The following is a 15,451-nucleotide window of genomic DNA, read 5'->3' on the forward strand; positions in this document are numbered from 1 at the left end:
ATTTGGAGAAATAATTTTTTTAATTTCTTTTTGTGCTTATGTTTAATTGAGCTGTATCGTAAATTAAGGCCAATTTTTTTATATGTAGTTCTGTACTTCTTGTGTCCAAATAGATTTGGAATTAATTTTTTTCTAAATTTTCTTTTTGCTTATTTTTAATTGAGGAATCTGAAAAAATTCATTTTTTTTATGTAGTCCTCTAATGTTCCTTGCGTCAAAATAGATTTGGAGAAATAAGGATTTCTTGTAAATGTTTTTCTTTTGTATATTTTCAAATGAGGAATCCGTAAAAAGAGAATTCTGAAAAAATATTTGCTCGATTGTTCTCTCAAATAATTAGCCTATCGAGAGTTGTATAGTCAAATAAGCACAATGTGTAGAAATATTTTTTTTAATTTTCCTTTTTGTGCTTATTTTTAATTGAGCTGTAATGTCAAATAATGCCAATTATTTTATATGTATTATATGTATTATATGTATTATATGTATGTTTATACTTCTTGTATCCAAATAGATTTGGAAATAATTTTTTTCTAAATTTTCTTTTTGCTTATTGTTAATTTAGGAATCTGAAAAAAGAGAAATCTGAAAAAGATATTTGTTTGATTTATTTCGCAATGTATTGGCCTGTCAACAAATGCATGGTCAAATAAGGCCAATTTTTTTATTTGCGGCCAAATAGATTTGGAGAAATATATTTAAAAAAAAGTGTTTTGCTTTTTATTTCTAATTGGAGAATCTGAAGAAAGAGAAGTCTGAAAAAAAGTATTGGCTTGATTGATTTCTCAATTTATTTATCTATCGAGAGCTGTATGGTCAATTGAGGTCAATTTTTTTTTTTGCATATGGATCAGTAATATCACTTGGTTACAAATAGATTTGTAGAAATATTTTCTTTTTTTTTTTTTTGCTTATTTTCATTTGAGGAATCTGAAAATCCTTTCTTTGCTTCAAAATAGATTTGGAGCAATTTTTTTTTAATTTGTTATATTTTTCTTTTTTGGGGGGGCTTATTGGTAATTAAGCTGTATGGTCAATTAAGAGCAATTTCTTTTTCTTTGTTTATAGTCCTGTAGTTTTCCTTGCGTCAAAATAGATTTGTAGAAATAATGATTTTTTGTAATTTTTTTTTTTTTTTTGCTTATTTTCAATTGAGGAATCTGAAATTCCTTATATAGCTTCAAAATAGATGTGAAGCAATATTTTTTTTTAATTAGTCTTTTTTCTTATTTCTATTGCTTATTGTTAATTGAGCTGGATGGTCAATTAAGAGCAATTTCTTTTTCTTTGTTTGTAGTCCTGTAGTTTTCCTAGCATCAAAATAGATTTGTAGAAATTATTTTTTGTAATTTTTTGCTTATTTTGATGTGAGGATGAAAAGTATTTGCTTGATTGTTTTCTCAAATAATTAGCCTATCGAGAGCTGTATAGTCAAATAAGCACAATGTGTAGAAATATTTTTTTTTAATTTTCCTTTTTGTGCTTATTTTTAATTGATCTGTAACGGCAAATAAGGCCAATTGTTTTATATAAATTATTTTTATATATATACTTCTTGTATCCAAATAGATTTGGAAATAATTTTTTTCTAAATTTTCTTTTTGCTTATTTTTAATTTAGGAATCTGAAAAAAGAGAAATCTGAAAAAGATATTTGTTTGCTTTATTTCTCAATGTATTGGCCTGTCGACAAATGTATGGTCAAATAAGGCCAATAACTCTATCAAGTTTTAGTCTACAGACTCGAAATTTGATATACAGCTTACTGAGATTTGGAAAAATCGATGTGATCGGTTTGGGGCCAGAAATTTGGCGATTAAGGGGTCAAAGTTCAACGATTTGACTTTTGAGAACTCTACCTAACTCCTCCGACAATTTTAAGTCTAAACACTTGAAAGTTTTGATATAGGTTCATTGGACATGGATCTAAGTTAATAACTTGACTTGATCCCAAAACAATAAATTTTAAGGAGTCATAATAGGGGTCAAAATTTAAAAAAATGACCGTTTTTTTGTTTTTTTTTGCTTTTTTTTTTGCTCAGCATACACCTCAAAACACCTGGGGAACGCCGGGCTGAAATGCTAGTATATCTATAAAAGCGAACGTGTCTGTGTGTCTGTCAGTGTACATTTCCCTACGCAATAACTCTGTCAATTTTAAGCCTGCAGACTCGAAATTTGATATACAGGGTACTGAGATTTGGGAAAATCGATGTGATCGGTTTTTGGCCAGAAATTTGGCTGTTAAGGGGTCAAAGTTCAATGATTTGACCTTTCAGAACTCTACCAAACTCCTCCGTCAATTTTGGGTATAAACAATTTAAATTTTCGATATAGGTTCCTTGAACATGGATTTAACTTAATAACTTAATTTGAGCTCAAAACAATAAATGTTAAGGGGTCATAATAGGGGTTAAAGTTAAAAAGGATTTGATCTCTGCTTTACTCAGATAATTTCTGATCTAAACATTTGATATTTTACATAAAGGGTATTCAGAGATAGGGCAAGCTTTTTAATCGGTTTGGGTCAAAAGTTTGAGTTATTAATATATAAATGTATGCATGTATGTTTGCATGTCTGCCTAAAACTTTTGACAGAGGCGACGGATTTTCACATGCTCAATGTCGTTTTAAAGCTCGACCCTTCAGATGAAAAATACCGAAAAATTGGCCCAAAACATTAATATCTTCACCCTCAACTGGGCACTTTTCTGCAGGGAGTGGTCGCTTTTTTCGCCGATATTTTCGAAAGTCATCCCCTCTTTTCGATTGTCTAGCCTTAATTAAAACCTACGTCACTCCCGGTTTGGTGGTGGTCGTTACAGCAAAGATGTCACGTTTTTTTCATGTTCCTTTCCTCCTTCATGGTACGGGTTCAAGCCTGCCTTACTACTACCACTTTTTTTTTTTTTTTTGCCCAACATACACCACCAAACATCCGGGCAACGCCAGGCTGAAATGCTAGTAAATAAAAAAGTAAAATAAAGTTTACTCCTTTCCCACAACAAGAACTTTGAGACCAGAGTCAGAAAGTGGGATTGAGAAGTCAGCGCCCCCAAGGAAGGGCACTCTGACCTGCAAAAAGCGTCCAGGCAGCTCCGTCAGCATTCTCTGATAAGGGCAACTCAATAAACTAACCCCTTCTCAAAGAGAGAAGGTAAAGCCTGGAAGGGTGGACCTCCTAGAACTGCACAGAACTAAATTCCAACTGCAAAATGAACCTGGACTGGGCCATTATTTAAATAATCTAATCTGTTGATTTTGGGGGCCTAGGATAAAAATCAGTATTTATCTCAATAGGGCTCGATATGTAAGTAGGGCTAGGTAGTAAGTTTTGAAAATATATATGACACTTAAGCTACCCAGAATTTTCCGCGTTTCATCCTTGTGAACATTTGTTATTGTTGTTGTTGCATGGAATTGATGTTGCTTTGTGTTTTTTTTATATCCCCGTGGTACTGGGTTTGCTGGTAACCTAGTCAGATTCTTAGTTATACACACACCCATATATTGTAGCCAATGTGCGCACGCACCTGTTTCTTTGTTGTTTTAGCAGGAATTTTTTCATTTCTTTGTGATCGGAGATGACCTAGTTTTAATCTGGATGTTTATTTACATTTTATATTATATTACAACATTTTTTATATATTTATTTATTAATTATTATTATAATTATGATTATCATTTTTGTTATTGTTGTTGTTATTATTAGTATTAGTAGTAGTGGTTCATCATTTTTTTCTGTTATCCTAAGTTAAAGTTCATTTTGTGTATACATGTGTTTGCTATTTCACTTCTGCACTTTAATGCATTTTGAGATTCTTTAAAGTTTAGGATAGCTAATTCTTCATTCAAACATAGTCTACACAGGTCGTTTAGGTTTCTACATGTGCTCTCTTGCTATACTATCTTCCACTATCAGTGATCGTCCACTTTCTTTGAGATCCCAGTAGTGATCCACTAATGCTGTTTTTATTCGCCGTTTTTCGTATTTGAATGTACATCTGTAGTCACAATATCTACTTTTAAAATCCAGGGAGATCATCCCGACCTAATACTTTTTGTTATTCGGGGTTTCTCCCACAAAAAATATGGCCTGGTAAACGATGCTTTTTGTAAGGCATTTATTTTGTAGTGAACAAAGTGTCTACTTTCTATAATTACAAATTTTTTACCCATTGCTAGTGTTTTTTATTTCCAATAGGATTTGCATCAGTACTGTTTCTAGTAATTATGTTTTTTTTTTACGATTTACCACTTATCAAGGCCAGAAGGCCACTCGACGATAAGGGTTAATGAATATATGGTGGTCAGTGGGACAGCAGTGTAGTAATCGTTCGTGGTGAAAATAGGTATAATTTGATTATTTAAGGGGTCGGCTTTACAAGAGCTTGCTTACATTGGATTTAAAGATGACCATGTTGTAGTCAGCTAGAAAGCAGACCAGCGGACCAGAATAACTTTATTATTATTATTTTTATTATAATTATATATATATATATATATATATATATATATATATAATCGGAATCGGGAATTGGAAAAAATCAGAATATTTGAGATTATCGGAATCGGTATCGGAATCGAAAAGATTTGTACCGATTTTTCAGTGACAAAACGATTCTTTTAATTGTCTTTTTTATTTGATTTTGTTTAAAACAAAATCTTCCATTGTTGGTAATAATGATAAAATAATAAACATTTATTGGTTTTAAACCCCCAGTGAAGCTAAAATCGATAGATCGCCCCCCACGAGTATATTTTTTACATTTAGGAAAATATTTGCAAATTTAACATGTATGTTTTTACGGTACTCAGAGAAAAAATACAACTATATAGTTAAATATTTAGAGATTTATAAAGAATCGAAATCGATAATTGTATCGGAATCGGGAAAAATATTGGAATCGCCCCATCACTAATTTATATATATATATATATATATATATATATATATATATATATATATATATATATATATATATATATATAAATGTAAATTTGGTTCGTTAAAAGCGAATAAAACCATATTTCTACGTTACCAATTTATTTGAAATTTTCAGACAACCCATCTTTAGAGTCGAGGGATGTTTTGATGTCATTAAAATAAATTTACCTCGCGAATTATTAAAATATTAAATAAAATATATTTTTCGAAGTCGTTTCTGCGAGACTTGCCTGGTTTTATTTCTGGTAACTTCCGTTTCAACTATTCTCGCATTACCAGATAAGTAATAAAAAAACAAACTTACTCATGCAGAGAGTGATCCGCGCTGAAATAATAACGTTATAATTTAAAAAGCCATTCTTAACATGGGGAGGGGAGGGTGTTTTGTACCTGTTCTGTACTTTAACCTTACAATTGAATAAACACATATCATAAAACTTTAATTAAACGTGGAAATACGATTTTAAAAAATAGCGCGGATCACTCTCTGCATTAGCACACACACAAAAAATAATCCCATATTTTAAAAATTTAAATTCATTTATGTACTTACCAATTGTTTAATTTTAAATTCCTTTATTTATGTTAAGGCTTTTCACTCATGAAACATTACGTTTTAATTGTTTAGTTTATTTTCACGGCATTGTTTACATAAAAAAGTTTGTTTTAACTTTTTCTAAACTGTTTCATTTTTACGACATGCCTCAACGTATTATAAACACCCTAACCTCCCAATGTTAAAAAAAAACGCCCATCCATAAACCTCGAAAGTCGTTCTTAATATGGGGAGGTTGGGGGTGTTCATTCCGAAAGCCGTTTTAACATGGGGAAGTTAGGGTGTTTATAATATGCTGGGGCGAGTCGTAAATATGGGTACTCATGCAGAGAGTGATCCATGCTAAAATAATAACGTTATTATTTAAAAAGCCATTCTTAACATGGGGAGGGGAGGGTGTTTTGTACCTATTCTGTACTTTAACCTTGCAATTGAATAAAAAAAAAAACATATCATAAAACTTTAATTAAACGTGGAAATACGATTTAAAAAATAGTGCGGATCACTCTCTGCATTAGCACCGAAAAATGTTACTAAACATTTATTAATAATTTCTCACTTTTACAAACATTTGATTTTAAATTTCTTTTTAAATGACGACTTTTATCGACTTTTTTTTTTAAATATCCCCCCAAATGGTGTTTATTCCGAAATCCGTTGTTAACATGGAGAGGTTGAGGGTGTTTATTCTGAAAGCCGTTCTTAACATTTGTGGAGGTGGACCTAATGTAAAAAAAAAAAAAATAAATAAATTTAAAAAAAAAAACTAAATCATTTACTGATAACTTCTCACTTTTACAAATATTTTTTAATTTACATGCACGGATAAACAAATTGTTGAATAGTGCGAAAACAAAACGTTTTTGTAATAAACTTAGGGATAATTTTTGGGGTAAATATTTACATTTAGGTCCACCTCCACAATTTTCTTTTTTAAATGACGCCTTTTATTGATAAATAAATTTACTTCTCCGCAACTTTTATTGATAAATAAATCTACTTCTCTGCCACGGACACTGAACCCCTCCTTTTTTTTAATAGTATTTTCGGGTGGGTATGCTGACAACAAATATCAGTTAAATTTTGCAAATACCCCCCCCCTCCAAAAGTGGTGTTTATTCCGGAAGCTGTTCTTAAGATGAGGAGGGTGGGGGTGATTATAAGGTGGACCTAATCTAAAAAAACAAAACAAAAAAAAACAAGTTTTTTCTGCGCACATAAGCAACTATTTTTTTTATTAACTTTTTTTTTATTTTTTTTTATTTAAAAATTAGTAAATTTCAATGAATAGAATAATAAATCATTTATCATTAATATGTGTTTTTGGTTTTGTGTTGAATGAAACTTTTTTTTTTCATTACAACAATAATGAACCAATTTAAATCTTCCGGTATGCGTTTAAGGGTTACGAAATTATCAATAAATCGTTTAGTTACTAAGCCAACGTCAGTAAATAAAAAAAAATGTTACGTGCGCATGACTAGCGGGGGGGGCTAAGAGAGCGACCATTAAATAATTATGCTGGTCGCCATGGAACTCAACGCCTAAGGAGTACCTAAAGTGGCACTTATGCTATTTTTTAAAATAGTATTTTCATGTTAAATTCAAATTTTACAATATGTTTTTCTTTTATTAATTTGTTAAGTGAAAGTACAGATAACCCGGTCGGTTTCTAATGTGAGGAAAATCTAGCCCCCCCCCCCAAAAAAAGGGGTACTCTGGATAACAAAACATTAAAACTGCCTCAGTCTCGAAAGATTTCTTCTCTACTGAACGAGGAAACAAACGGTGAAGTGTAGTTCACCTTCTGTTTCTCTCCCCCTCTCTCTTCTCTTAATATCTCTCTCTATCCATCTCTCCCTTTCCCTCTCTCAATCTATCTTTCTCTCTATATCACCCTCTCCATATCTCTTTGAGCCCCTTTCTCTCTCTCTAACTCCCTCTATCTCTCTCCTTTCCTCTGTCTCATCCCTCTCTGTTTCTAACTCTCCCCCTCTCTCTGTTTATCTATCAATCCCTTTATCTCTCTATCTCCTTCTATTTCTATATTTTCCTCTCTCTTTCTCTTTTCTATCTATATATCTTCCTCTCTATCTGTCCATCTCTAATCCCTCATCCTATTTTAGTCTCCTTAATTAATTACAGTGAATAAGGCATTGTCAAAACATGGATAAATACTATTTTAGTCACCTAATTTACTGACTGTGAGAATAGAAGTTATTTGGAAATTACTGCTACTTTGAACAGCACCAGAAGTAACTGGTAAAACCTTTCTAATTAAATTGATTTTGGCAGCCATTTGGTAACAAAATGACATAGCCTTAGCCCTTGCTGCATGAGGAATACCTGCGACCTTGCTGCCAAGTAGAAGAATTATTTATTCTACTTTAAAACATTCAATTTTTCAAAAATCTCATGTTCGACATCTCCAAAACATCCAATATGGGGAAAAATATTGCAGAAATGCAAACTTATTGTTTAGGATGAATGCACAATGGTACACAAAAAATCACTTGAGGCTCTTGGTCGATCCTTGCAAGATTTGCGTGGCAATGTCAGACCATTTGGGAATGCAGTAATATTGCTTGCAGGAGATTTCAGACAAATGTTACCTGTTATTCTTCAATCAACACCAGCAGATGAAATAAATGCTTGCCTCAAATACTCTACTTTTTTGTTCCATGTGAAGACCTTAAACTTAACTCAAAATATGCATGTCCAGTTGCCGACTGTTCAATCCGCACAAAAACTTTTGCATCACTTGTGGGAAATTGGGTACGAAAAAGTGTCAGCTGATCAGAGTTAAGGGCAAAATTCTTTGACTTTTAACTTCTGTAATTTCTGTAATTTTATTTCATCAAAATAATAGTTAGTTTAAAAGGTTTTTGCAGATATTCAAATTATAAGAATTCCATTTGACTGAGTGAATGAGCTATTCTTGCAGGTCAATACAAAGATGCCCATGAACTTAACGCTATTATTCAATGTAAAATTCCAAGTGAGGTAGTCAAATACAAATCCATCGACACTGTTGTGAAAGCAGATAAAGTGGTTAATTATCCAACAGCTATATTTGCCAGGGATGCCACCGCATGTATTGCAACTGAAATTTGGTGTACTAATTATCATGTTGTGAAATATAAACCAATCCAAGCTTTGCAATGGCACATAGCTTGCAGTAAAAAAAAATAACAAACAATATCATAGAAACAACAATCTTTACAGGGCCTTTCACAGATGAATATATCTTCATTCCATGCATTCCTATGATTCCACCGGATACATCATTACACTTTAGGAAATTGCACTTTCCAATTTTATTGTAATTTGCAATAACCATCAACAAAGCACAGGGAACAATATTTACAATTGTGGGCCTTACAGTTACACACTTTTTCTCATTTTGGAACTTTTTCTATTGCGCCAATTTGGGCCACAGCAACGCGTGGCAGGGTACAGCTAGTATATATATATATATATATATATATATATATATATATATATATATATATATATATATATATATATATATATATATAATTACTTCATTTGCTCACATAAATTAATATATGAATGTATAAATTCATGCGTAAATTTTAAGTATTAACTTCAAAAGTGCTCAAGTTAGTTAGTAAGTTATTGTATGTTATTTTATTTTTATTTTTAATTTTCGTCTTATTTTTAGTTTTATTTTATTTTTATTTTATCTTAATTTTATTTTATTTTATCTTATTTTTATTTTATTTTATATTATTTCATTTTTTATCTTAATTTAATTTATTTTATCTTATTTTATTTCATTTTTTAATTTTTATTTTATCTTAATTTTATTTTATTTTCATTTTCCATTTTATTTTCCATTGTATTTTATTTTTAATTATATTTTTCAGCTTATTTTTAGTTTTTAGTTTTCATCTTTTTTTTATTTTTCATCTTATTTTTTATTTCAGTTTTATTTTTATTTTTCATTTATTTTTATTTAATTTTTAAAAAATTCATCTCATTTCTATTGTTACGTGGATAAAATAAAGGGTTCCATTTGAGATTCTGGCCAGATTCCTGAATTCGATAGAAAGATTCCCGAGTTTGGCAAGGTGCATTGCGGCACAATGTTGCTGTAAACTGTGTAGCAACTACGCCGGAACCAAATTTGACAAGGAACATTTTTTAGAAGTCACCGTTTCCGGTTCTCAAAAAAATCACGTGACAGAAAATAAGGGACTTCTCCCTTCCTCTTTAGAAGGCTAGAGTTTAACGTGGTAGGACGGGTTTTCCCTTCGCGGCACTAAGCAAAGCCTTCACCACGTGTGTATAAAATATGTAATTCTCCAGGACTAAGACGCCCAGAAAAAGGACCCTAAAAAAATGGCAACGCTTACAGCTAAAGTAAGGAAAGCCCCGCAGCATTTTCCTGTTGCAATTCGTAACAAACTTTTAACTACACCCATGAACTCTTATTTTAAAAAAACACGAGTTTTCAACACATGCTCTTACCATGCACTCTAAACCCATGTAGATTTTAACTATTCTATGAGCTACTCTTTTTAATCACCTTTACTTCTTAAACCAGCTATTAAAAAAAAAAAACAATTTCCTCAGTCAGAAGGATTTCTACCCTAAGAACTCACTAGATAATAAACTTCTACTCCATGTAACTCTCCGATAAATAAATCTACATCATTACTTTTTACGCCAATCTGACGGTATTTTTTATTTATTTTTCCAAGAAATATTTGTAAGTGACTTGTTGCCACTTTATCTCCATCACCGGTAACAGGTCGCTTCAACTGAAAGGGACGTGTTTAGCCTGACATCACACCTAAGTTTACTCAATCGCCAAATCGTTACATTCACCCCAATGTTTATCAAACCCTAATTCTTCCCTAATTGCTTTCTTAACATTCCAGCAACATTTTCTTTTTTTTATATCTATTTTTAGTCACATATTCGTTCGTTTTCATATGAATCAAGTTGATATGGTTTTCTTTGTTCATATGATGTGTCAGACTGCCGGTCATCGAGAACCCCAGCCGAGGGGCCCGTAAACCAACTGGTATTCCCCTCCTATCTCCCGCCATTGACAACGACACGTTTGCAACCCACTTGCTAAAATAAAATGGAGGTTCTGGATAATAAATACCAAGGCTATAATTTATCGGCATGAAACTCATTCAAGAATTGCGGTGGATTCGTTAATGAAACGAATCACTTTTCAAACAGAGTGAAGAAAAATGTTTGTCTTATTTTTGAACTAGTAGTAGCACCCGGTGTTATCCGGGAATGAAAGTTTTTTTGTTTTGTTTTTTTTAGACAGGAATCACCATGTATCAAGGCCCGGGGGCCTCTCCAGGATACGGGTTAATGGGTACACAGTAGTCAATGTGATTATAGCGTAGTAAACATAAGTAGTGGGAATTTTGTAAATTGGATTATTTAGGGGGGCGGTTTATTAAGAACTTGTTTACGTTAGACTTGAAGGTAATCAGATTGTAGTCAGCTGGTAAGCAGGCAATCAGAAGAGTGTTCCACAGGCGTGCAGTTCTAAGAAAGAAGCTTTGTTCATGGAATCTACATTTAGGCACAGATAAAGAGTGGCGGAAATTATTGATAGTGGTTTTGGCTAGACAAGTGTTTGTCGTGAAAGTTTGGCGAGGGAGGATCATAGATTGAAGCTCAGATGAGCACTTACCATGAAAATAATGATAAAGCAGAGACAGACTCGCAATATCTCTTCTGTGGAAAAGTGGTTGCAGGGAAGAGAAAAGGGCATCCCCCACTAAGTTATGAAGTCTATTTTGAAGTCTGTCAAGGCAGGATAAGATGCTTCTAGCAGCTCCTGCCCAGATGTGGCAACAGTACTCCATCGTTGGCCTTGCCCAGCGTTTTGTGCATGAGAAGACAATAGCAAAACATTCTCTGCTCTATAATGAAGGGCAATGTGTATTTATTTCGTACATGGGATACGGTTTAGGGGGATATGCTTGTTTTGATCCCTATAAAATAATTAGTTGTTGAGCACATATCACGAAATAAACTACAAAATTTCTTTTATAATGGAAGGGTTTATTTTGACGGCAGGAAGTCGAAGGTTGGACTGTGTCCAGGTTGAAAAAAAAATGGAGTAGAAAGCTCTTTGGGTGTGTAATGTCAGGCAGCAGTTCTTTGTGGAGTCCCAGGTTGGTGAGCAGTTATTCTTAAATGCTGTGCCATTATGTTGAACAAAGATGGCGGTAGTACATCAAATTGGCAAAGAATCAATGCAGTTACGACCTCGAGTGTTGAGTAATTCTTTAGAATAAATATGGTGGCATTAGATCGGCGAAGAATAAATGCAGTCAGGATCAGCAGTGGTTCAGTCGTTACAAGATAGAGGTTGACAATGAACTAACTTGAATCTGAATTCAATATTTTTATAAGGATTGTCTTAACCATAGTTATAAATAAGATCGTCCATAGCATTCGAGTCATACCCTCATTAGTAGTCAAAAACATTTTAACAGTTATCTTCAGAAGGGTGGGCCTTTAAAATCCCACCTTCTCCGTTCGTCCATTCATCCACACTTTCTCAATAACTACCCGTTGGAATTTTTGGAAATTTTGCACAAACATTAAACATGATATAAGTAAAAAGTAACAGAACCGATTTTCCGGGAAAACTCAGGTTATCCCCCCTAGGGGTGCCTTTCAGGTTAAAGTGGCTAAAATTGACACTTTTGTGCTTATTAAAAAAAATTGATTCCTTGGATTTTTATAAAACTTTCTGAAAAGTTGTAACAAACTGATTTCTATATAATTTTGTCTATACTTTGTGATAACTCTTGGGTGTGCCCCAGGGTCTCTTTTAGGGCTAATAAAAACACTCCATTTTTGGGACTATTTTACCATATTTGTCCAAAATTTTCTGTGTATGTCTATTTAGCAGTTTTGTATGGTGCTGAATTCAAATTTAAATATGTTAAGGTCTTGGGGACTTTCGGGACTAAATGGAGTGGGGCGGCAAATGATGGACTTAGTCATTTTTTTTTTTTTTTTTTTTTGCATGGTGCAGAACTCAAATTTACATATGTTAAGTAAGGCCTAAAACTGCACCGTTTGTTCATTTTCACCAGGATTTGACATCCCTGGGGACTTTTAGGGCTAAATGGTGTGGGGGGGGATGCTGAACCTAGTCATTTTTTATGCCTCGTTCACTGTGCACTCACAGGTGACCATGCATGCTTCACTTGTTTTTTTGAGACTGCTACAATTATCTATGGTAGTAGAGCACCAATGATCAAGATCTTGTGATTTTCTCTTCGAACGCAGAGTGCGTGGTGCACTCAGGGAAAATGTGACTTGTTACTAGTTGTGGGACAATTAATCGGAATCGGGAATAAAAAAATTGGAACTTTTTGGGGTATTGGAATCGTTATCAAAACAGGAAAAAATTATGCCTATTTTCTGATGCCAAAAACGATTCTTTTCATTGTTTTTATTTGTTTTTGTTTTTGTTTAAAGCTTAATTTCCATAGCTCGTCTTAATGATGAAATGATAAGTATTCATTGATTTTAAACTGCCAGTAAAACTAAAATTATCTCCGTAAGTTTATTTCTACGCTTTAAAAAAATGAATTGAATAAATTTCATGGTTTTTGCAGTAACTCTCTTCCCCCCCCCAAAAAAAAACAACTGTGTATTTATAAATTTAAAAGAATAAGAATCAGTAATTATATCGGAATCGGGAATTTAAAAAAGAATCAGTAATTATATCAGAATCGGGAATTTAAAAAAGAATCAGTAATTGTATTGGAATCAGAATTAAAAAAAAAGAATCGGTAATTGTATCGGAATCGGTAATTCAAAAAAGAATCGGTAATTGTATCGGAATCGGTAATTTAAAAAAGAATCGGTAATTGTATTGGAATCGCGAATTTACAAAAAATCGTTAATTGTATTTGAATCGGAATTTAAAAAAAATCAATTATTGTATTGGAATCGGGAATTAAAAAAGAATCGGAAATTGTATCGAAATCGGGAATTGTTTTTTAAAAATCAATAATAGTATCGGAATCGTGAATTTAAAAAAGAATCAGTAATTGTATCGCAATCGGGAATTTAAAAAAAGAATATTTAATTGTATCGGAATCGGGAAGAATATTGGAATCTTACATCAATGCTTGTTACATTCGGAAACCAAGCTTCTCTCCTTTCAAATGCCGATACTGCTATAAAGAAAGCAAAATAAAAATCACATACCATGACTTCAATTCGAAATACACAAAAATCTCTTTACCTATTCTTACCTAAAACACTACTGCAAACAGAGTACATATGAAAATCTACCATAATTAACCTTTCATGGCATGGAATGACCGACCAAGGTCGATATGCCATAAAACCCCAACCAATCAAATGAAACTGTTGTTGGGAATATCCTTCTTTCAATGTTCATTTTTATTAGATTCTAATTTCCATGTTTTTCTTTTACCATTTCAGCTACGGAGCCAGTGTCTCTACCTCTTGAAAAACTCTCCAGCGTATCAGAAGTCTCCCCTGTTACGACAGCACCGATCGTCACGATAGCATCTTCGTTGCCGTTGCCGCTACCTTCAGCTCAGAATGCGACAGAGAGAGGGAATTCTTCAAGAACCAAGCGCCACACGGAGAATGGCCGTTTTCAAAGTAAGGAAATAGAAAATAGAATTATCAATGCACTACACGGGTGGGGTGGTGGGCGTAGGGATAAATGATGATGTGATAACCGTGCACTATTTTCCAGGTTGTCTGACTGCTTTTAAGGTGCCATTTTTTTTAATGAAAATCGGTGCAGACAAGCCATGAAGTCAGTTGATGTATGATGTAAGAAACTAAAAAATGAGGGTAAAAAATTTTACTTCAAAAAATATATTTTCAAAAAAATAGCCGACGATGAGTGTTAGATATATAGAAAAAGCGATTCTTCTCCCTTTGTCAGAACATCACCCATGAAATGTATATGATGAAAAACACATGCCTTTAGTCACTTACCACGAGATTTCACGTTGATATAGCATGTTGAAAGTCATTTTAAAAACTTTTTCTTGATTTAATGGATTTCACGCTTTCATAGAAACTTGCCGTTTGACAGCTGATTAGATAATCGCTTCCGCATCTTCTGGCTGCTTATATAAGATGTCAATATGAAATTGCCTGGGATTGGATCGTAGTAAACTATATCAGTCGGGTTAGCAACAGTAGCAGCACTGCAGGGGTTCTGAAACCCTTTTTTATTTTTTGAAGCACCAACACCTTTGAGGATCTGGTGAAAGTTTTGGACTCTTGCGTAGACAAACGCACACCAAAATACTGTCACATACAATAAACATATTTTATTGATTGATTGATTGATTGATAACTCTGCCAACTCGGTGTTGAATTGCTGAAGACCACTAGATCAACGAGTCAAAGGAGCTGGAACAAAGGAAACAACAAATAGATCAGATAAGTCTGAAGAACTCGTGTCCTAATAGTATTTGCAAAAATTGACAACATCACGTGTGTGAGAGACAGATTGCAGAGAAAGAAAAAGTGGAATCAATCAAATCACAGATATGTATATCTCAAATTTAATGTAAATCAGAAATATTTCAATTTTCAAATGTGAGGTTGTACCCATATTACGACCCCTCCTCTAAAAACCCTTTAAAATCTCCAAATAAACTGACATTTGCAGAATATTTATTCATTGTTGTATGAAGTCTATTGTTAAATTTTGACAAAAAATGTCAGATGCATCGGAATTTTTACAAAATATTCAACACTAGCGGTGGGTACCCGGCGTTGCCCGGGTTTTTAGATGAGTGTGTGTTTGTGTGGTGGTAAAATGAAAACAAAGCGAAGTAATAACCCTATTTAAATATTATAAAAACAAACAATGCTAAAACTATCAAGAAGAAATCCTGAAAAAAAAATGAACGTGATACAATACGA

General features: G+C 33.0%; 1 protein-coding gene across 2 annotated transcripts in view; it reads left to right on the plus strand.

The window, feature by feature from the left end:
- Positions 1–15,451, plus strand: part of LOC145242253 (uncharacterized) — a 135,216-nt gene that overhangs the window by 68,342 nt on the left and 51,423 nt on the right. For both annotated transcript variants that reach the window (XM_080105263.1, XM_080105264.1), the window contains exon 8: positions 13,979–14,164. In XM_080105263.1, the coding sequence (XP_079961389.1) occupies positions 13,979–14,164 (186 nt within the window). The remainder of the gene's footprint in view (positions 1–13,978; positions 14,165–15,451) is intronic.

This window comes from Euprymna scolopes, chromosome 21, assembly GCF_053919585.1.
Source record: "Euprymna scolopes isolate OS-2025 chromosome 21, ASM5391958v1, whole genome shotgun sequence".
In the NCBI taxonomy this organism is placed as follows: domain Eukaryota; kingdom Metazoa; phylum Mollusca; class Cephalopoda; order Sepiida; family Sepiolidae; genus Euprymna; species Euprymna scolopes.